The sequence below is a fragment of the Garra rufa genome, chromosome 16 (assembly GCF_049309525.1).
Source record: "Garra rufa chromosome 16, GarRuf1.0, whole genome shotgun sequence".
NCBI lineage: Eukaryota > Metazoa > Chordata > Actinopteri > Cypriniformes > Cyprinidae > Garra > Garra rufa.
Genome location: NC_133376.1, coordinates 44,372,433 through 44,395,213, shown reverse-complemented (window position 1 = coordinate 44,395,213; position 22,781 = coordinate 44,372,433). Strand labels below are relative to the sequence as shown.

At 37.8% G+C, this 22,781-nt stretch overlaps 1 protein-coding gene across 1 annotated transcript in view; it reads right to left on the bottom strand.

Annotated features, from left to right (window-relative positions):
• Window positions 1-8,529: 8,529 nt before the first annotated feature.
• The window catches only part of med12 (mediator complex subunit 12), a 47,707-nt gene continuing 33,455 nt past the window's right edge, over window positions 8,530-22,781 (bottom strand). Inside the window, exons 26-31 of the mRNA XM_073820265.1 lie at window positions 22,172-22,335; window positions 21,677-21,856; window positions 17,965-18,036; window positions 17,710-17,870; window positions 17,359-17,520; window positions 8,530-8,617 (exon numbers count right to left, since the gene is read on the bottom strand). Coding sequence (XP_073676366.1) covers window positions 8,530-8,617; window positions 17,359-17,520; window positions 17,710-17,870; window positions 17,965-18,036; window positions 21,677-21,856; window positions 22,172-22,335 — 827 coding nt within the window. The remainder of the gene's footprint in view (window positions 8,618-17,358; window positions 17,521-17,709; window positions 17,871-17,964; window positions 18,037-21,676; window positions 21,857-22,171; window positions 22,336-22,781) is intronic.

Here is a 22,781-nt window from a genome sequence, read left to right as displayed (position 1 = left end):
ATAACACTATGCTATCCGTTATGGAGCGGAATTATTATTCACATTTTGAGTTTGTGTTATGCACCTTTACATAGACATATAAGCATGCTTGGATGGCTAGAAACACTTTTAAAAATTTACAGATAATGTACTCACCCTCTTGTCATCCCAGATGTTCATATCTTTCTTTCTTCAGTCGTAAGGAAATTTCAGGATTTCTCTACATATAATGGACTTCTATGGTGCCCCAGAGTTTGAACTTCCAAAACAGCTTCAAAGGGCTCTAACTGATTACAGCCAAGGAAAAAAAGGTCTTATCTAGAAAAATGATGGGTTATTTTCTAAATTGTTTTACAATTTATATACTTTTTAACCTCAAATTCTTGTCTTGTCTAGCTCAGCAAGACGAGGGTTTGAGATTAAAAAGTATATAAGTTGTAAATGTTTTTCGAAAATACCCATTCATTTCGCTAGATAAGTCCCTTCTCCTCGTCTGGGATCATTTAGAGCCCTTTGAAGCTGCATTTTTGAAAGTTCAAACTCTGGGGCACCATAGAAGTCCATTATATGGAGAGAAATCCTGAAATGTTTTCCTCAAAACAAAACAAAAAAACACCATTTGTTTACGACTGAAGAAAGAAAGATATGAACATCTTGGATGACAAGGGGGTGAGTACATTATCTGTAATTTTTACTATAGTACACAAGTACTATCTAAATTATTCTCAAAATGTATTCTGTTTGTAAATGTAAAGTAAAAAACAGCAATAACTCACTGGATCATATACAAGCTAGTCTCAGTCTGTCTGAAAAAATAATGTCGCTAAAGGTTCATTGAGAGTTTGTTCCTCAAATTTACATCGTGGGTCTTAATATGAAGAAGATTCCACACATCTGCTGCTGCTACGTGAAGAAGAGAAGAAACACTCATCCTAGACCAACTTCTGATGATACATACATTTACAACTGAGCTGGACAGAAGATCAAGGTCATAACAGAGGTTTATTATTATTATATATATATTTTACATATTATTATGCGTTATTATAAACATACTGGCCATGTTATCTGCTCTTTAAACCTCTATAAATCAAGAACTAATGTAGACAGCATGCAGTAACTAGAGCAAGCTGTGTCAACTGGAGAAATGTTTCATTTTACTAGCAGACTGATGTTTTTGAAGCTCTGAACATTGTAATATCCAAGTTTTAGTATTACACAAATAAAATGTTTAATTACTACACAAAACATTAAGTTCTATTAATTTCTGTAGAGCTGGACATTTTAATAATGATCAAATGAGTTCAGCTTTGAAAATGAAAACCAACCTGTTTGTTCCTCAGTATCTTCATGTTTGACTCTGAATGTTACCTCAGTCTTCATGTCTTCACTCTCCTCTTTAAAAAACGCCATCTTGACAATTGTGTTGCGTGGATCTCAGTTTTACCAGGAGTTTTTCTGTGTGTTTGAACACTTTGTCCTGTTTAAGTTCAGAATAATAATGAAAAAATAAACTGAAATGAATAAAAAGGACACACAGAAGATTCCTATTTGCATTAAGTTTAACTTAGTCTTTACTGAAATAGCATGCTACATTTAAAGTATTACAGGTTCATTAAAAAATCATTACCCATGCTGATTATTATTATTATGTTATTTTCGTTGCATTTCCAGTTTTGGTCAGCAGCGTGTGTTGATTCGAAACAGTGAATCATTTTGCGAATCAACTGATTCAATTGACTCGGAATTTCTCAAAGATCCGTTTCTCCATCACTGACTGAATTCGTGTTTATGATAAACTGGTTCAGATATAGGGAGCGAAATCAGATGCACTGTTTATGAGCGCTTTATTCACACAAAATAACCTTAATAAGTTACACTCTGTAATACTTAATTTCACATTTTTATAAACAATTCTCTCAACGAGTTGTTTTGATGTAAACACTTTAAAAGTTTAAAAACACTCTTCAGCCGAATCACAGACGGGAGCGCAGCGCAGCCTTATGACGTCTTCACCAGGCCAAAATAAAAGTCCTGTTCGTTAGAGTATAGAATTTATTATTAAAAGTCTTATTTTTAAATGCAAAATCAATATCTTTTCATCAAATTACAGGACTATAAAGGCAATAATATTTGGTTCATAATATTTATTTGGTTCAAGTGGATTTCATTAAAGGTCCATACAAATGTAAAGGATTACATTAAAAGTGGATTTAAAAAAGTTGATTTTGACAGTCTGTCTGAATGGAAATCTTTAATTAAAATGCTTATATATATATACTATGTTAATAAAATGTAATTTACATTTCCCCAGATTGTCTTTATTAAAAAGATATAGTATATAATATCTATAATTTCTTTTTATTTTAGATTAAAGTATTAAAGGTATTAAAGTACCTTGGAGATTAAAGTAACCACAGAAATAAGCAAATAGTTACTTAAAATAGATGTGTGTTCATAACAATTACTGCAAAATATAATTATGCTGGTCAAAATTTAATCATAGCCTAAGAAAAAAAAAGCAGATAGATAAAATAAAAATAAAAGGAATATATTTTGCTTAACATGATTTCACATGTGTATTTATAGACATATTAAGTGTCACATTTTGTCTTTATTGATGCTTCTGCTTAATTTCTTTAATTGGTGTCTTTGTTCCTGCTGATCAATATCTGAGTTAAATGTGAAAGCAGTGTCTGAAGGTGATACTTTCCCTGATCTCTGTGATAATGACTGTTATTATGCTGATAGTCGCTGAAAATCTGGGCAAATTCCTGTAACTGCTGTACATTAACAACCTTAATGTACTGTTTTATTCCAACAGCAAACAAGGGCATTTTTCAAAAGAATTTTTTTTTTACTTTTGTGTGTCATATGTATTCAAATGTATTGCAATACTTATGTATTGTTGTATGTGTAATATGTAGATCATAAAACTAAACAAATGGCGTAAATATCTCTACATTGAAGAAACATAGGTTAGCAAAAATGGAGACATATGGTCTATTTGAAACCCCATACAACAAAGGTTCATGTGAGCACCTGACAACTTGTAGAAAATACTTTATCTAAATGCTTTTAAATTTGTGTTTTGGTTGTTCTGTGCTTATGAGAAGACAGAATGTTCTGTGCTTAATGAAAAAGACAAAGAAGACACTGTGTAACAAACTGTTTAGCAAAATGTGTGTGTGTAGTTGCGAACTCTCTACATTTATGTCATCTCTGAGAAACCTTTGTTTACAGGCACGTAGGAGAAAAGAAGCCCTGCAAAAGTAGTAGCAATTTGAAGGTCACTTTAGACTAGACTTTTGGTCACTCTAAGAAGAAGAATGGGATGGGGCTGTATTTTCTTTTCTGTCCAGGAACGGTTGGCGATAACAGGCCCTGATTGGAGGAGAATGGTTGAACGATATCAGGAGGAGAGGCCTGCAGAATCAAGAATATAAATGCATATTTTAACTTTGTGAGACATTCCTGGACTGCCCAGAATGTCAGATTTGATATTGGCTGTTCTGGAATCCTGAGCTCAGCACTCTTTGATTTTACTATTAAATTGGCTTTAAACGTTGACGCGGACTCGAGCTGTGTTATTTAAAGGGCGAATAAACGAGCTGGGGGGAAGTAGGTATTTTTACAATACCGGCAAATTTCAACAATTTGGAGGGGGGCACCCGGATTCGCCCGAGACGAGGAATCAGAAACTGAAGGACATCTCCATTTCAACTCCTCTGCGCAGAGAAATAAATAACAGGTAAGCAGTTACCTTTTTCATAAAAAACTGCAGTTTGGCTACTACTAAATTGAAGAGTTGAATAGGAAGTGAATATCAGTTTTGCGTTTTGTACAAAATTGGGTAAAGTCAAAGAGTAAGAAAGTAAAATAGGGTAAAGGATATCCAGTGATCTCAAATAAAGGAATTAAATTAGTAAATGAAAGAGAACTCCTAAAACATAAGGTTTTCCTGACGAGGTTGAGTTTTCCCAAGGATTTCCAACAAATTAGAAAGGACATAAGATAAGAACCTCCTAAATTTGAGATCAAGTGCATGTGGCATATGCGTTTTGTGAAGTGAAAGAAGTGTGTATGTGTATCGTTTATGTCAGTTGATCTTAAATAAAACTAATATATGAAGAGAGAGTACATATAGAAAACTATAATAGTTGAATTGAGGGGTACGATAAGAATTCAAAGAACAAAAAAAATATTCCAAGAAATTGGTTGTGTCAATTGTTTGGACATCGTCCAGACTGCAGACGGTGTGATACAATTGTGAAACTCAACTGTTGATAAAGAAAGGATAAAAGTATAAAAGTTGGAATGGCGACATATAAGGAAAGTTGGCGAAAATTGTGGAAATGGTAATTAGGAAGAAACATAAATAAATATTAGTAAATACTTTACCAGTATCAGGTTTCAATGAATGAATGTTAAAGTAAGTTAAAATAAATATAACAAACAATAAATAAATAAGTAAATAAATAGATAACTAAATAAAATACATATTGAGCAATTTCTGATTTATTTCATTTTGTTGCAAAGGCAACAGTTTAATATTTTTAATTGAGCCTTGTAAATTATTTTAATAAGCATTAGTTTTAATTAAAATATAATAACATGGGAAATGTTGTAACCCTTGATTAAAAAAAGAAACAGTCACAAGGGATGGCCCAAACAGAGCCAAAAGAGATTAAGGGAAGGCAAAAAGAATTATTAGGGTGTTGGTCACGCATGGCTAGCATAAGTGAAGGCATGAGTGACCACCCCTCAGCACAAAGAGCTGAATTGCGGGCGTTGATATGTGCTCTAAAAATGGCAATAGGCCAGAGGGTCAACATTTATTATGACTCAACATATGCAGTATCAGCAGCACTTACTGAGCTGCCAGGGTGGGCAAGATTTGGTTTAGTAATGTCAACAGGGAAGCCGATTAAACATGCCCAAGAAGCCACTGAGCTATTGCAGGCCATACATTTTCATTGGCTATCAAAAAGTGTGTGAAGCACACACAGGGGGTGGGACTTTGTAGCGCTGGGTAACGCTGCACCTAATGCAGCAGCTAAAGGGGCTGCTGGTTATACTGACAGTCAAATGCTTCCAACAACCAGTGACAAATTGACTTCTTTAGCTCCCGAAATTACTGTCCGATATACAACAATTGACTGCGTCTCCTGAAGAACGCATATCCTGGTTAAACTTGGGAGCAGTGAGGGATGGGAAGGGAATTTGGAGGGGTCCAAATGGCAAACTGGTGCTGCCAGCTTCAACGGCGGTCTCGGTACTGTCAGAAGCTGACAGCATGTGCCACAGGGGAGAGAAAGACATGAGAAAGCGTATGAATTTGACTTTGAAACAAAAATTGGCTGAAATATGTTCTGATACAGGGACGAATTGGCTTAATGTTATTTCAATTGGTTTGATGTCTGTACGTTGCACTATTAATAGCACAACTGGTCTAACACCATTTGTGCTGTTAAAAGGGCGACAATTTCTTGGGCCTTGGGCCCCTTTCAGTAAGGAAGCTGGCCTGTTGCCACATGGGGACTACTATGACAAAGTAAGGGCGGTTATTAACATATTATCTCCCCAGAACCCCACCTTTTCACAGGACTGGCAGCAGGTGACTGAAGCCCCCAGAATCAGTGGGTAAGACTGAAATTGATGAAAAGAAAATGGCTGTCTCCTAGATGGTCAGAGCCCATGAAGGTCACTGCAAGGACCTCACATTGTGTTCGACTGGCAGGTAGGGGAAAAACTTGGTATAACACATTTTGTGTGAGCTGTGATCCTCCTTCCAGGTCGCTGCAGGCTACCAGAGTTGACCTGCGAGCAGGTCAAAGAGAGGGAGAACAGGAAGCAGAAAAGGACACAGCAGAAGAATCAGCTTAACCCTCAGAAGCCAACACAGGGACACAAAATTACTGTTCTAGAGAGGGTGGGAGATTTGCTAAAAATTAGCGAAGACATTCCAATTGCACATTGCATTTGCGCTGACTATGCACTAGGGGCAGGTGTAGCAAAGCAAATAAGAGACAAATACGGGGTAGAGCAGTTGCAGAAACATATTAGCACCCCAGGTCAGTGCATTCTAACCACACATGAAATAAAAAAAAATATATAATAATAATAAAAAAAAATTAATTAAGATATTTCATTTAGGTACTAAGTGGTGGTGCAGGGACCTGCCCACGTACAAACACTTAAGAGATAGCCTAGAAGAGCTCAAAGAGCTGTGCAAGAAAAACAAAGTACAGGTAATGGCTATACCAAAACTAGGCTACAGGTTAGACTGATTGGACTACACAAAAGTCAAGGAAATAATTGAAAGTGTATTCGCAGACGGGGACATACAAATAATTGCACTGAGCAGAGATGGGTTTTAGGAGACCACTAATAGTGAGAGGGGGTGGACCAGGGATGTACCCTTTTAATGCAGATGGGACAACAACAAGAATATAAACCTTGGGGGTACTCAGATATGAACGCAGTTTTGCTGAAGTTTCCAGAACTACCTAAGGAAGAGACAGAAATAGACAAACTGAATACTCAATTGTTAAAGATGCAGATAGAAACCGAGAAAGACAAATCTAAAAAGAAAGGAAAGGAAGTGCAGCAAATGCCAGTGCAAGAACAAACAAGCCAGAGTGCTCCCCCACCACAGTTTCTACAACCTACAGCACCACAGCCCTATTGGCAGACTGGTGTCAGTCAACAAAAGGATCCCTATGATCCATACACAGATTGGCCTCCCACCAACAGGGGCAGGGGATTAAAAAGGGGTATGAATATGAAAAATGATAAGGGAAGGGGTCTGTCTGCTCCACCATCGAGGGGTTGTTTCATTTGTGGAGACTTGAGTCACTGGAAGGGCGAATGCCCACGGAAGGGACAACCTCCTGCAGGGGGACGGGCTCCCTTCGGAGGAGGGGCTCTAAGGAGAGGGGGAGCTGTCCCAAATGCACTTTCATTGCCTGCCAACCAACAGGTGCCCGGTCGATGCCCAGTCTGGGACCAGGCAGGTGATGCGGAGTTTTACTGACGAGGCCCACAGAGAACCAGCAGGGGGGCAAAGGTTGAACCCTACCTACAGGAAGAAACACTTTCATCTGACACAGTGAGAGTGCGAGGGTTCTCTGGGGAGTCAGAAAGGTGGCCACTAACTAAGCTTATTCTTGTACTCCATAGGTGCACCATCACCCTTGTTGGGGAGAGACATTTTAGTGAAATTGGGGGTAAGAAATTTTTTTTTTTTGTAGTCCAGATGGGATCTATATAAGATTTCCAGATGGCACAATTCATAATTGCTCCACTGGAGGGGGGCTGGTACAAGGGGACACAGGACAATGGGTTCTAGAAAAGGTGGTGGAAAAAGGGGCAGATATTTATTGGCTATTGCTAACTACACCAGACATGCCAGACGTTACTAAAATTGTACAAGAATGGACTTCATGGATGTCCTCAAAATTTTCACTGTCAGCCCCGGTTGATCCGTTGCAATGCACTCTATAGTATGACAGGGAGGGAGATGAGGTATATATGGAAGAATTTCAGAAAGAGGCAGGGATGAAAAATGCTAGGAGTGTCTTAAAATGGATTTTTGAGGCAGAACAGGAATCTATAACACTAAAAACTGATTTGGCCAAAGCTGCAGAACTGCAGACCCCAGATTATTCTGTACCATTCCATTTGGATGTCAGTGAGCAAGGGGCTAGTGTGAGTAGGGTACTGTTCCAAAAACAAAACCAACAGTGCAGGGTTCTGTTGTATGTGAGCGCCCCTTTGGACCCAATTGAAAGAAAACAACCCCCTTGTGCGAGATTTGATGGGCCAGACAGGGTTGAAACATTTATAACATTGAGAGTAGATGTGTCAGGGAAGGACCCAGTAGGACTTATACGAATACTGGTAGAGAGCAAAAACGCCACAACTGCAACTGGTCAAGGATATCACAAAGCCAGGTAAAGTTATTAGAAGTACTGATTACAGCAATATCACCCCTCATGATATAGTTACAATGGAAACAGGGTATAAAGAGACAAATTTATGGATTGATTGGTTACATGGGAGAGCAGCTGAATTGAAACTGAGTGGTTGTCTGGCTTGTGCTGCGGCTAGACCTGAACTTAATACTGAGCCAGCTCTGTTACATCCTGAAGACAAATGGGGTTAGGAGTGTATATTGAACATGACAAAAATGGCAGAACCAAAGAACTGTTCTGAACTGAGCAAAATTTATACTGTTACAACTAATCTCACTTCTGTAGGGGCTGCACACAAGGTAAGAGAGGGAAATTATACCTGTTTCAATTTCACTTCCTCTGGAAACGGTAAGCTAGTAGTAGGGAACTTCAGAGTGTCATGGTGCACAGTAATCCACCAGAGGGGGCAGGAAATGGTGGGGTCATGGGATAGAGCAGGTCTGTATTGTGCATGTGGTACAGGTGTGATGATAGTTAGGCCAACAGAAATAGCAGAAATTGTGCCCTATGGTGAGGATGGCTGTGCCTTTAACTTTGAATGGAAACAGGTGGAAGCAGGTTGAGAGCAACCTGGTTAGGAGAAAAGAGAACCTCCTCCGTACCAGATGCCTTTGCTGACAGATGAGGGTGCATATGATGATGAGGATGAAGAAGTGTGATCTCTTTCAGAGATCAAGAGAGGGAATTGTAGAAAATACTTTTTGTTAATGCTTTTAAATTTGTGTTTTGGATGTTCTGTGCTTATGAGAAGACGAAATGTTCTGTGCTTATGAAAAGACAAAGTGTACACTATGTAACAGAATCTGTTAGTAAAATGTGTGCGTCTAGTGGCAAACTCCCTACATTTATGTCATTTCTGAGAAACCTTTGTTTACAGGCACGTAGGAGAAAAGAAGCCCTGCAAAAGTAGTAGCAATTTGAAGGTCACTTTAGACTAGACTTTTGGTCACTCTAAGAAGAAGAATGGGATGGGGCTGTATTATCTTCTCTGTGCAGGAACGGGTTGGTGAACACGCCCTGATTGGAGGAGAATGGTTGAACGATATCAGGAGGAGAGGCCTGCAGAATCAAGAATATAAATGCATATTTTAGCTTTGTGAGACATTCCTGGACTGCCCAGAATGTCAGATTTGATATTGGCTGTTCTGGAATCCTGAGCTCAGCACTCTTTGACTTTACCATTAAATTGATCTTAACTTTGATTTTAACGCGGACTCGAACTGTTTTATTTAAAGGGCGGATAAACGGACTGGGGGGAAGTAGGTACTCTTAGAATACCGGTAACTTCCAACTGTTGTCAAAAATCAAATTATAAATTTTTTTAAAATCTTTTATTGTAGGCTGGTCCTAATATTGGAAAGCACCAAGGCTTGATATTAACACCCGCCAACCTGTCAAATAAAGCAATGATGAAGACACAAAGTAGTTGGGTGGTGAGCCTCAAAAAGAGTGAAAGTTTCTGTGTAATTCTGTGACTTATTTACTCTTCCTCGTTGTGTGTTTGAGAACCACCAAGTCGTGGTGAAACTACATATTCTACATGCCACATCTTTGGTGATGTCATTTTTGGTGCTGTAATTTTGGCAATGTCACCGTGTTGCACTGTTGCGGCCTGTAAAATAATGTTTGTATAGAGACTGAAATATTCACAAAATAGAGGCTATATACAATTTTGCATTTTTCAAAAGATATAACTTACACCTTTTGTAATAACATATGTAGCATCTTTGTCTATGTCACTGCACTTGGGTAGTGTTTTGCAAATGCCACGCTTTTGCACTGGTTCGCCCTGTAAAAACAAACTCAATATAAACTAAACATACTCAAAAATGTACGCTTATTTTATTTAATGTCTATATATTTAAATTAACTCTGAAATTACCATCTGAATAACATCTGTAGGTAATGTTCAGATAAATGTTTTGTTAAATGTATCTTTTGTAGACTTCCTTGGTCGGATAAGTACATCTTGCGGAAGACTGTTCCTCAAGATGTATTCAGTGTATCGTCCCTTTAGTGAGGTGTACATAGTCATAATGAACTCTGTTGGTCTAAGTTTATGTTTTCTTTCGAGAATTGATTTTTTTTACAATACCAAACCAATTCTCAGCGTAACAGTTGGTGTCTCGTGTTTGGCATTGGTCTTCAGATGTAGATGGCAAGGTTGCAGGAAGATCCACAGAATCTCTCTTTAGGTCTCACGCATCAAATTCAAGACACTGATGCTGGCATATAGGACAGCCACTGGATCATCACCTGCCTACCTCCATTCACTACTACACATCTACACTCCTTCCAGAAGACTGAGATCCTCCAGTGAAAGACGCCTCATTGTACCACCACAGAGAGGTATTAAATCACTGTCCAGAACATTCTCGGTCAATGTTCCTGCCTGGTGGAATGATCTTCCCACCTCTATCTGGAATGCAGACTCCTTAACAGCTTTCAAACGGCTGCTGAAAACCTATCTTTTTCGACACTATGTGACTCAATAAAAAAATAAAAAAACATTCTCCTCTCTTCTTAATCCTCCCTTCTAGCCTGTTTTTCCTCTCTTTCTTGATCTTCTCCTTCTAGCCTGCAGTCTTCTAACAACGCCTGATATATGGTATTTTTGAGCACTTCCTATGTTGATCTGCCTCCTTAGGATGAATCACTTGTTGTATTCCCAATTGTAAGTCGCTTTGGATAACAGCGTCGGCTAAATGAATAAATGTAAATGTAAATGTAGGTTACCCAGAAGTATGCCGCTCCAAAGTGGAAAGATTGGCATGTAAGTCTCCAAAAGAAATGGGACAATTCCTGGGCAGTAGTATGTATTTGGTTGGCATTCCTCATTTGTTTCTTCCTCCAAAGTTTTCAGAACGGATTCAAAGATGCATCTGAAGTGTCTACTGTAAGGAGAACCACTATTCCACTGTTTGAGATGCTGTTTCATCAATTTCCCAGTTTGGGGACTCTTCTGTTGTTTCTTGCATGGGTATTTCTTGGATTTATCATGTCCTGCAAATATGCTACACTGATTGATACACTAGCGGTGATGTGTCTTGAAAGCAGTGAAAAACACAGGGCCTTGAAAATGTCCACCGCATCGACCACACACATGGTCTTTTGCAGTCTAGCAAATACAAAGGTGGCAAAGGTTTTCAAGCCTTTATTGTTGGTTTTTCTGTGAAAAGCAGCAGAGATGGCTTTGATTACGTGTGCCGCGCACAGATGCAAAATGGTCTTAGATCAAATGTCTGACCATTTTTTTCTGCCTTTCGCAGATCGCATGCACACAAGCACTGATTCTTTGTTGAACGACAGAAGAACTGCTTGCATTAGAGACCAGCTGTAATCCGTCTCTACACGGTGTATTTAAACAGTGGTATACGTGGACAGTTTCAGTAAAAACTGCATGAGCCAGAAAGTAATAGGTGGCACAGAATGGTAAGGTCAGAGCATAGTACAATATTCTCTTTTTTTGACTTGGTACACTGGAGATGACAATGCCTGTAGAATCTAAATACAGCGTCACAGGGGACTTCTTTAAGCAATGTGCTCAAATAGTCATCCCCTTTTCGGTGTAAAGGTGGGCGCCAAATGGATTGACTTGAAAATTGCGTACATACCCCGGTGTGTTATGGAATGATGTGTCTGTTTGTCTGATAATTGACTGTGTCAGCTGGGTCTCCAGTAAAATGTTGTCATGAAGCTGCATGTTTTTTTGTTTTTTTTTTCATGAGAGATGTTTTTCAGGATGTTTTTATTGAGGCTGTGTGTTATATTTCCCGCAACAAGCTCCTCAGCTGGGGTGTTTCGCAATCTGTTGTAATATAATTTGCTCACAACTTCAAGGACATTTCAGGCTAGAGCTCCCCGCCTGATGTTACTCGCTTGTCTAAAGCGCTTATGAGATTTTTGTGAAGAATTTCACCAGAGCGGAACACGTACTGATGTTTCAATGGTTTACGTGTGATAGTGAAGTTGTAAGTAGCACGATAGTGAAGTTGTAAGTAGCACCGCATGTCTGGAAGATACATTTGGCCCTCACCTTTATATATGGACAATGACTTTTCGGCTTCCTGTTACACGCACGTGTTGGTATTTAAACTTAAGTGGACAGCAAGGACTGATTTTCCGTAACTGTATTCCTTTCAAAGGTGATATTTTTTTCCATTTTTTTGGTTTTATAAGGAATTTGTTGATTTATGTGTGCTTTCCGAAAAAAACGTAACAATTACCTCTGTACCCCCAGCTGCTGCCTGTCACAGTCTGGCTGGGTTGAGGAGTGAAGATGGAGCAGGATAAATGGAGTAGATAAATATATAGAAGTTTATTAAATAAAACACTGCAAATGAATACAAAACAAACAAAAACCGGGAGCAAGAAGGAGCACATGAAACATAAGTAACATTAACAACGGACAGCTGGGTACTCAGACACAGACTTGAATACACAGAAAACAAGGCGTCGTAACAAACAAGATAACGAGATGACGAGGGGGGAAATACAAATATGGGCAAGACTGAACCAACTAATACAAAACCAAAAGGGGGGAACACAGGACTAAACCATTATCAACTAGAAACAGGGGGAAAAACACTGGGAAAACAGAACAAGACAGGACGAAATACTGACACTGCCCACATGTCTTTTCTTGCAGCACCCTTTCCCCTTTTTGTTTTTGCCATTGTAGATTGTACAATAGGTAGATTGTAGAAATTCTACTGTTTGGTAGTTTGCTTTCTTATTAAAACTGAAACACTAGTTGCGGCACCTTTATAACCAGGGGTCTGTTCTTCGTACCTCGCTAACTTAGTTAGCTGGATTTGTTTGTTAAGAATTTGCGTGATCTTGGATCGCTCGGTTCTTTGAAGCTCATCCGGGACTTGCTGTCATAGTAACAGGTGCGCAAGCTTAAACCTGCTCTGGAGCAGGTTTATTTCATGTACACAGGATTTAGGCTGCCCTCCTGGCGGGTTATGATTGGTTGAAATGGCGAGGTCACATCTGATTGGTTAAAGAGCAAGACTGACGCGGACTGACTCACGTGGGAAAAGAAGTATCTTGCAAGAAAGTGTATATATATATATATATATATATATATATATATATATATATATATATATATATAAATACACACACTACCGTTCAAAAATTTGGGGTCAGTACATTTTTTTTTAAAGAAATGAATACTTTTATTCACCAAGGATGTATTAAGTTAATAATTAAAAATGTATTAAAAGTTTATAATAAATAATTTACATTGCTATATATTAGAGGTGGGCCGTTATCGGCGTTAACGTGCTACGTTAACGTGAGACTCTTATCGGGCGATAAAAAAAATATCGCCGTTAATCTATTATCAAAGTTGGGTTGGGAGCTGGGTCTAAACTACGCAAGCTATGATGACCTTCACCTTGATAGTTTAGCGCGGATGTCTACCTAGCCGAATTGAGTGTATGAAGATCCGTGATCCGTACGGACCAAACCGGTTCGGCACGCATGTGATTCGCGGATTAACTGTTAAATTTAACCATCATAGAGTAAAAGTTTATAATTGGCACATGTTTTGTCTCGCCAATTTACCAATTCAAACAATTTAAAAAGGGAACACGCACGCTGACGCACACACCTGAAGAGAGCACGCGCACCGAGAGAGAGAGAGAGAGAGAGAGAGAGACAGAGCCAGAGAGAGACAGAGAGGCACGATTCACACAGATTGATTCCTCTTTAACTTCTTTTTGAACGGAAACACACAAACAAAGTCGTGTCTTACAGTTTTTTTCAGTCACTAACAAGCGTTTGTCCAAACAGTTGTCACATTTTCAAAACTCTAAACACAATTAGCACAGCATCGGTCTTTTGTGGCCATACCATTCACACATTTCATGTCGTTTTCACCCAATATGCAGTCAGTGAACACATTTACACAATGCTTACATTTTCTTAACAGACAAGCTATACCTCCCAACAAAACTATGGATTGTTTTTGTAGTATTTACGAATGTTAACACACAACATCCCACAATAGCAAAAACAATATTCCAAACCTTAGATACAGTATAAAAACCTCTGCTTCTGCAATGATATCAGTTCAAAAACAATATCAATATCAAAAATATATCTCAGCTGATAATAAACAAACAATTGAATAATTGACACACTGCTGATTTATGTTGGGTAAATTGGGCCAACCACAGCTGATTCCAGTCTGGCTTAGACTCAGAGGCAGTGGTTATTTTTTTCTATTACATTTACACTTATACAGTAAAATGAGGACTTTGAGGAGTGATGTTTTGGAAACAGGGTTGGGGTCAATTCAGGAATGAACTCAACAATTCCAGTTCAAAGAAGGAAATGGAATTGGAATTAGAATTCAACAACAATTACAGGAAACAGAGTTGGAATTGAATTGGAATTACAGGATGTGGAATTCAATTCAGGGAAATTTCACTGAATTCCATTCATTGCTGTTTCTGAGCATCTATTTGTGATTGCATTTAGAGACATACATTTGAACTTTATTTATGATGCTTTACAAATATCAAGTAAAGTACGAAATAGAGTTGATCAAATGCAAGTAAATAAAAATTTAATTGAATGACAGTGGTGATAAGTTTCTGTATGTACTGTACATTCAATATATGATTACCACATAATATATGTCAACTCACAAAAAAAAAAAATTAGTCATGTTCATGTATTTCATTCACTTTTTATTGTATCGAATTATCATCATTTTCTGAAATTTGGCATGTGACATGACCATGCTTAACATTCTAAACATACAGTACTTTGTATTTCTTTTATATGTTTGTTGTTTATGTGATTTACAATATTTAATGTACTATAAACTAGCAACTCAAGTGGAATTTTTTTGAATTTATTTGATTTCTTTTTTTTTTTTAGACCGCCCCCTTTTTTTATCTGGGCTTTTTGCTGTTGTTATTTTTTTTCTTTTTCTTTTTTGTTCAGAATGCTCTTGTGTGTTTCATGGATATTTTGTTCACTGTAAGCAATACAGAAAAACTTTTTCTGTTCTATCATAACATGTTTCTACTGTAGCTCCTGTAATAAACAGAAAAAGAAACTTTGCTTTTTACTGGAATGCTTTTGAATGTGAACATTACTGTACATGTGGACAGACAGTTCCCAACCAAGAAATTTAGTGTCAAAATGGTGGATTGCATGTTCTGCATGCAAATACCTGTAAAACGGAAACATAAAAAGTCAATGCAGTTTTTGTAATGTCAACAATAGCCAGTATTTTGAAACCTGGTGTACTTTGATTGACTGCATGTACCGTGTGAAGTGAAAACAAGTGTTATTCTTTGACAGAATAATTTCATTTTGAGTCAGATTTCCAGTGTTTTGGTAAAGTTAGTGTGTGCAGAGAACGATGTGTTCTATTTTGAAATGAAGAGTTAGTATATATTTAACAAAATGTATTTTTGAGAAGAAAATTATCCATTTGGCCAATTGTGTTTTGTAGGTGTGAGTCTGTGTTAAGAGTTTAGAAAAAGTATCTGAAGTATGGGTAAACGCTTGTTAGCGATTGAAAAAAACTGTAATACCCGTTTTGGTGTTCTGGTAAACACAGTCGGTTATGTCTTCAGTGAACCGAAACAGCTGAGAAAGAGATGCGTGCCAGTAGTCGGTACGTGCATTATGCCTTAGAGAGACAGCATCCTATAAATACCTGCAGTGAGAAGCACTAGTTAATTACAATTAATTATTAAATTTCCGCACCTGAATTCTAGGGTTATTGATTTTATTAGTAACTTTATGTTGTATTCATTTACACTTGTTATTTGTGTAATTGTTCTTGTTTTGTTACTGACTTTATTAGTTCAGCTAGTAGTGTTTGCTGTGGATTAGAAGTAGCCTACTTAAAGTAAGCATTCAGTAATTAGTAAAAAACAAACTTTTTTGTTTTGTTTTGTTTGTTTTTTGCTGATCCAAAAAATGATCCCGATCCGTGACTCCAAATCCATAATGTGATCCGAATCGTGAGTTTTGTGATCCGTTGCACCACTAATATCCATGCCCTTGCGCATCTGTGTATTAATCTGCAACGCGCACGTCGCGCAGCCTTTTACTCAGAAGTAGGCTACATGCAGTGTGGGAATAGTTGGTTACACAAGTTTGTATAGTTAATTGTGTTGTAAATGCAATTGTCAAGCAGTTTGTGATGCATTTTGGAAACAGGAGATGGGCCCCTGGTCTAATGCGCCACCTGGCTTGAGAAACCCGATCTCAAAGACTTACTTTTAGTCATTATTTGGGTAGCACACACATTCTGAATGCCTTAAGCAGAATTCAAATTAGCCATTTTAATCTAGATTAATTCCAAAATTAATCTAGATTAATCTAGATTAAAAAAATTAATCTATGCCCACCTCTAATATATATATATATATATATGGAAAAAAATTATACAAATAAATATAAATACAAAAACTGAAACAGTTTTCTATTTTAATACATTTAAAAATGTATTTATTTTAAAATTAATTTATTCCTGTGATTTCAAAGCTGAATTTTTAGCTTAATTTCTTCGGTCACATGATCCTTTAGAAATCATTCGAAACAGACTGATTTGCTGCTCAAAAAACTATTACTATTATTATTATGCAAAAAACAGCTGAGAATAATTGTTTTAGGTTTCTTTGATGAACAGAAATTTCAGAAGAACAGCATTTATCTAAAAATGGAACTTAACATTTTTGTAACATTATAAATGTATCATCAGTTTTGATCAATGTAAAGCATCCTTGCTAAATAAAAGTACTAATTTCTATAACTTCCCCCCAAAAAATTTCTCCTAAAATTAATTATTTACTCCAAGCTTTTGAATGGTATTGTGTAGTAATGTTAAAAAGCTTTTTATTTTTTATTTTATATTTTTCTTTGGATCTTTCTATTCAAAGAATCATGAAACATCTCAACTGTTTTAAATATTGATAATAATTATAAATGTTTTTTCAACAGCAAATCAGCATATTAGAATGATTTCTGAAGGATCATGTGACAATGCTGAAAATTCAGCTTTGCATCACAGGAATAAGTTACATTTCAAAATATAATATTTTACATTTCAAAATATTACTGTATTTTGGATCAAATAAATGCAGGCTTGGTGAGCATAAGAGATAAAAAAAAAAAAATTCTAAACAGTAGAGTACATTTTACAATGCATTCTTGGAGTAACATGATGCCCGATTTGGACAAATCACTGCAGCATCTCATAAGGCAGTATAATTTTGTTGTATACTGTTTAGAACTAACCGTTTCAAAACCTAGTAAGCAGCACATCTAGGAAACATGTTTAGGTACATTTGAGACTCTAAACAGCAGGAGAAAAGCAACAGAGTAAATACTGCAGCAGCTCTAAAGCTGGTGTCAAGTCCATTACCTTTTTTGCTTCTGCCGATCTCTTTCTTTCCGTGAGGAAGGTCCCAGATGCTGTCCTTTCTCCAGTTCTTCACCCGCAGCCTTCAGGACGTGACCCTGCACTGAGGTGGGCAGCTTACCAATCAAAGGGGCCACTAACCAGACCCCTGAACGCTCGGAGGAACTGGAGGAAACACAAGAATAACATCAGTATTTGAGAAACACGCAGGGCATGAGCCCAAGCTTAGACATTGATAGGGACATTGATTTGTGTTGTTTGAAAAAGAGAAGGCCAGTCCATCAATTCCATCAAACTAAAAGTAAATAAAAGCAAAGGGCCCTCTGCTGCAAAGCAATGATTGGGGTCACTGACCTGAGAACAGGTTTGAGTTTGCTGGCACTGTTGCTATTGGAGACAGAGCTGCCCGAAACAGCAGAGCCATTCCAGGTTGGGTTACTAGAGTTCATCTCAGCAGACTTCTGGAAAACTTCAATGGTGGCCTTGGCGATGTTCTCCAGGAGAGAATACAGCTCCTGTAAAGTAAAGAGTAGATTCAGGTACAAACCTTGAAGAAAAGATGAGAAACCATCAAGTTGAGATGAACTCAGTAAACACGCTTCTGCTTACGTTATTTGAGCTTTGCTTGATCATGAGCTGCAGTTCCAGAGAGGACTGTCTCATGGTCCACTGGTCCATGTTCTGTAAGCAGAAAAACAGACGGAATATGGAAAGAATGCTTTTAAAGAAATGGAAGCAGAGCTTAAGGGTGTTTTCACACTTGGCCCTTTTCAGGGGTCTGAGCACGGTTCTCTTGATTTTTGTCCTGCAGGATTTTTAAGCTCAAATTTAATACTTTAAGACTTTTTTAAGACCTGCACAAGTAAAATTAATACCATAGCAGAGTAGGGCAATGTCTACGGTAACATATTAAACTGTAAAATAATTTACAGCATGATTTACAGGTTTTTACAAAAACAAAAAGTTGTATAAAATTGTCAAAAGTATTAATTATATTAATCTTAAAAAATATCAATCAATTATTATATTAATTAATGCATTATCTTCTTGTCGATCCACTAGTTCACATTTACAACTTACTGCATGTTTGCAGTGTAAAATCTTTGGTTGATTTTCACTTTGGTAGAACAGAAACAGCAGACGGCAGACGGCCTTATTGGAAATGCAAATTCATTCTCTGCCAGCAGGTGGCATTTTCAGAGCGGCAGAAATATTGCAGTTTTCCGGTTAACTGCAAATTTAAGACCTCTTGAAATCATAAGACTTTCTTGTACAATTTTAGACTATTTATGGCCTTAAATTTGATACAACTACAATTAAGACTTTAAGACATTTTAAGGACCCGCGGAAACTCTGTGTCCCATTTATGTACATTCCGAATGATCTAAGACCTCTCAGAGGCAAAGTGAACCGAGACATGGTCTGAGTAGAGTTCGCTTTCGGCTAAAGGTACGGTTTGCTAAAAACACATGAACACAAACTGACCCGGGCTCATCCGCTTGACTGGTCTGCATAAAGCCAAGTCCTAATTCCAGTTGAAGACCTCTGGTGTGACTTTAAATTCAGACCTTGAGCCAGAATCTCATCACCAAACACCAATCACTTGTACATACACTATATGGACAAAAGTATTGGAACACCCCCTTCTTTAGAACAGAAAAAGGCACTTCTAAAACTGTGGCAACAAAGATGGAAGCATAATTCATGTATTTAAGAATTGTATTTCCATCTCTATTGCAGAGGCTTTGGAAGTGTGTAAAATAACTGTACCTTTATGTACAAGTCATTGGTGTTTTGTGATAAGTTTTTGACTCAAGGTCTGCATTTCAGGCTTTCAGCTGGGATTACAACTTGGCTTTATGCAGCCCAGTCAAGTTCTTCCATACTGACTGAATCAATTATTTGTATTTGAACCCTGCTTTATACACAAAGGGATTGTCAAGTTATAAAAGAAAAGGGTCCCGTCCAAACTGTTGCTATAAAATTAGAAGCACACAATTTCCTAGAATATCATTATATGCTTAAACATTGAGATTTGTACTCATGGAAATTACTACAGTAGTCAAACCAGGTCTTTAGAAGGGGTGTCCTAATACTTTTGGCAATATAGTGTTTTGTCTCAATCGAACAAACATCTGGGAAAGAAATTCCATTTGTAGCAATATACTGATTTGTGCATTACTGTAGTTCTAGTACAGCAACCTAATATGAGAATAAGTAGAATCCATGCTATTCATACGATTAATATGCATTTTAATTTCGTCATTTGATTATTACATTTATTGCTTAAATCCTGCTTTTAAGGATACCTATAATGTATGACAACACCCTAAGAGACCCTGCTGGATGTTAAGTGCGAGGAGGCTCTATCTTCACTAGAGATGTTTCGATACCCTTTTTTCCTTCTCGATACCGATTCCGATACCTGGGCTCGGGGTATCGGCCGATACAGAGAACTAATCCGATACCAGGGTGTGTAATTTTATATACAGCTGTAGATAATACTAATAAATTATTTTATGGTGTGCTTCAGACTTATCCCTTAATAAAACAAACATACAGTGATATATACAGTGAACTAGAGTATTTTTATTATATGACATACATTTAACAGTAATATTTTTTATATAGTTAGTATTACTAATCTGGTTTTCTGACGTACATCAGCCCTGTTTATAACAGAGAATTTTGGTCAGAATTTGAAAGATTCTCACTAGATCTCGCTTAGTTTCGCTTTCATTTCGCTTGCCGTTTTATGTTTCTTATCTGAACAAAGCGGTGGTCGCGCCAGTGTGACCGCTCACGAAAATTAGTCACACTGGCAGAAAAAATGGTCACAGTCTGGAGCCCTTTAATATAAGTGTCACGCGCGCTTCAGTACAAGTAGTAAACAAATCCATGCGCCTGTACCATTTACTAACACAGCCACGCATAATTCATATTTAAACAGTCAGTTTGCGGCTTAATATTAGTCCATATCACGATTTGATTTAAGTGTAATGACCTACTTTTGATTAATGCATCAAACTTCGACAAATTCCATGACGTTCCGCATTAAACTGTAAATTCCGTTTTATGACTGGATTCCGCGATTCCGTCAGTGTTTTCCGCGGAAATCATAAAGCCCTACATATGAGACATGTTGGCGTTTTACTGGCTGGTTGGTCCAGTCTGAGATACTGCCAAACAGCGGACATACTGCTAGCACGTTTGTATTTCTTCTTCGCTGCTCTAAACAGTGGTTGCTTGTGGCAACACAGCACTACTCCCTGTCTTGCATTCTGAGCAGCGAAGAACTGGCTTCCGATTTGCTAGAGGGAATAACATATTTTGTTTAAGAAAATGGTATCGGATCGGTACGTGGGTTCAAGTACTCGCCGATTCCGATGCTATATTTTTTTGTGGCATCGGCGGCATTTCCGATACTAGTATCGGAATCAGAACAACCCTAATCTTCACAGTCTATGAAGATGAAAACCAACCCAGAATAATGAGCTGCTGTGAGACCCACACAAATCATTAATGGCTTAAAGGCTAAAGGGTGTGAAATGAATAATTAAGCTTGGGGAAATGACTGTCTGATCACTCTCTGCTGCTCTTCCATCGCTGACAGACTCAATGGAGCTGCCTGGTGTCAGAAACTTGTGGTTTGACTTCATGTACGTAGGCTTGGCCTACTGGGTTTTTAAGCTGAATTGTGCATTTTCCACAACGACAGCCCTTGTATGGGTTATTCCGCAGAATTGGTGCAAACTGCTGTCCCACAACCAAAAACTCATTTAAATAGAATATAAATATTCAACATTTTAATTCAACAGCATTGCATGATATACTGGTACTAAAAAGGTATCACAATACCCTGCTTTAAAAAAAGGGTACGATTTTGCATTTTACTAGTACCAGTACTTTAACAAAGCATTTTGATAAGAGCCATATTAACACTGTTATTCTTTTGTTGTAGACAACACTGGAATATATAGATTACTTAATTAAATTACAGCCTGCACTAAGCACTTTTGCAATATGGATTTTAGTCTGAATGACAGATAATTTGCCAAAGCAACAGTGCAATGTTAAAGGGCTTGTATTATTATAGGTATAAACATATTTTTGGTTTAGTATAAAAACTGTGGCGGCACAAATTAGGCTGCCTTGGTCAAGGATATTAATGGGAAACGCTAATGTTTAAAGTATTATTTAGGCGTAGTTAAGCTAATGTTTTTGATGTAATGTGAAAATCAAAAGTTTTTACTCTATACTACAACAAAAAGCTTCAACTCGGGAGCAGATGTTCTGATGGGGTCATGTGAAAGCGTGTGACCTGTAGGATGCGTTTGATGCGCTGTCTCTGAGGATTCTCGCCCTCCTCGCTGTCCAGCTGCCTGTGTGGGTAACAGATGAGCTGCAGTAACCGCTGGGCCTGGATGTTCACCAGCACTGGATCCTGGAGCGCACTGCTGTCCTCCGACAGAGACTTCAGACACCGCTCACCCACCCACTCCTGAATGAGACAAAATTCAGCTAAATTAATTGCCAACATCTTAAATGAAGAAAAGAGTTTCATTTGTCTACAGAAAAGACTTTCCAGACTGGATCTTGATCACTTTTAGAGTCTAAGTCTAATTCTGGGTAATAGTGAGGGCACAGGTGATGTATTTTCTCATTTTCAAGCTAGTGGTTAGGATGACTCTTAAAAATGCACTTCTGTCCCAAGCAAAATATTTCCACAACTTCAATCTACACTCATATTACAAAATGAATTATAACCGCTAAAACTCCTCCAAGTATGACAATCTGATGCTCTTGAAATCATCACCTGTTGGCAGATGCTCTTCAGCACATACTTGGCGTAAACCACCAGACTGGCCGTTTCAATCGAGACATTACGTCCTCCGGATTTTTTGGACCCCATGTCATCCTCTCCGATGTCATCCAATCCAGCAGGATGGGAGAAGCCTGAACCCTTCAGCTCAGCGTCTCCTGGAGAAATAAACACAGTGTCACAGTTATTAGGGACCAATCAATTCTGAATGCATAACCTTCCAGCTGGGTCCTATTAGCGCCATCTTTCACTCCTCTGGCTTTCTTCTTCCTTTACCAAATCATTTCATGCCTTTTCTGGTGCTCTCCATTCAGTGGGTATAGTTAAATCTTCTATATGATAACCATGACATATTAAAGAAATAGTTCACCCGAAAATGAGAATTTGCTAAAATGTAGTCATCATCAGGCGACCTAAAATCTAGAGGAGTTTGTTTCTTCATCGGAACAGATTTGGTGAAATGTAGCATTCCATCACTAACTCATCCTTTGCAATGGATGGGTGCCGTCAGAATAAGAGTCCAAACAGCTGATAAAAACATCACAATAATCCACAAGTAATCCACTCCAGTCCAGTCCATCATTTAACATCTTGTGAAACTAAA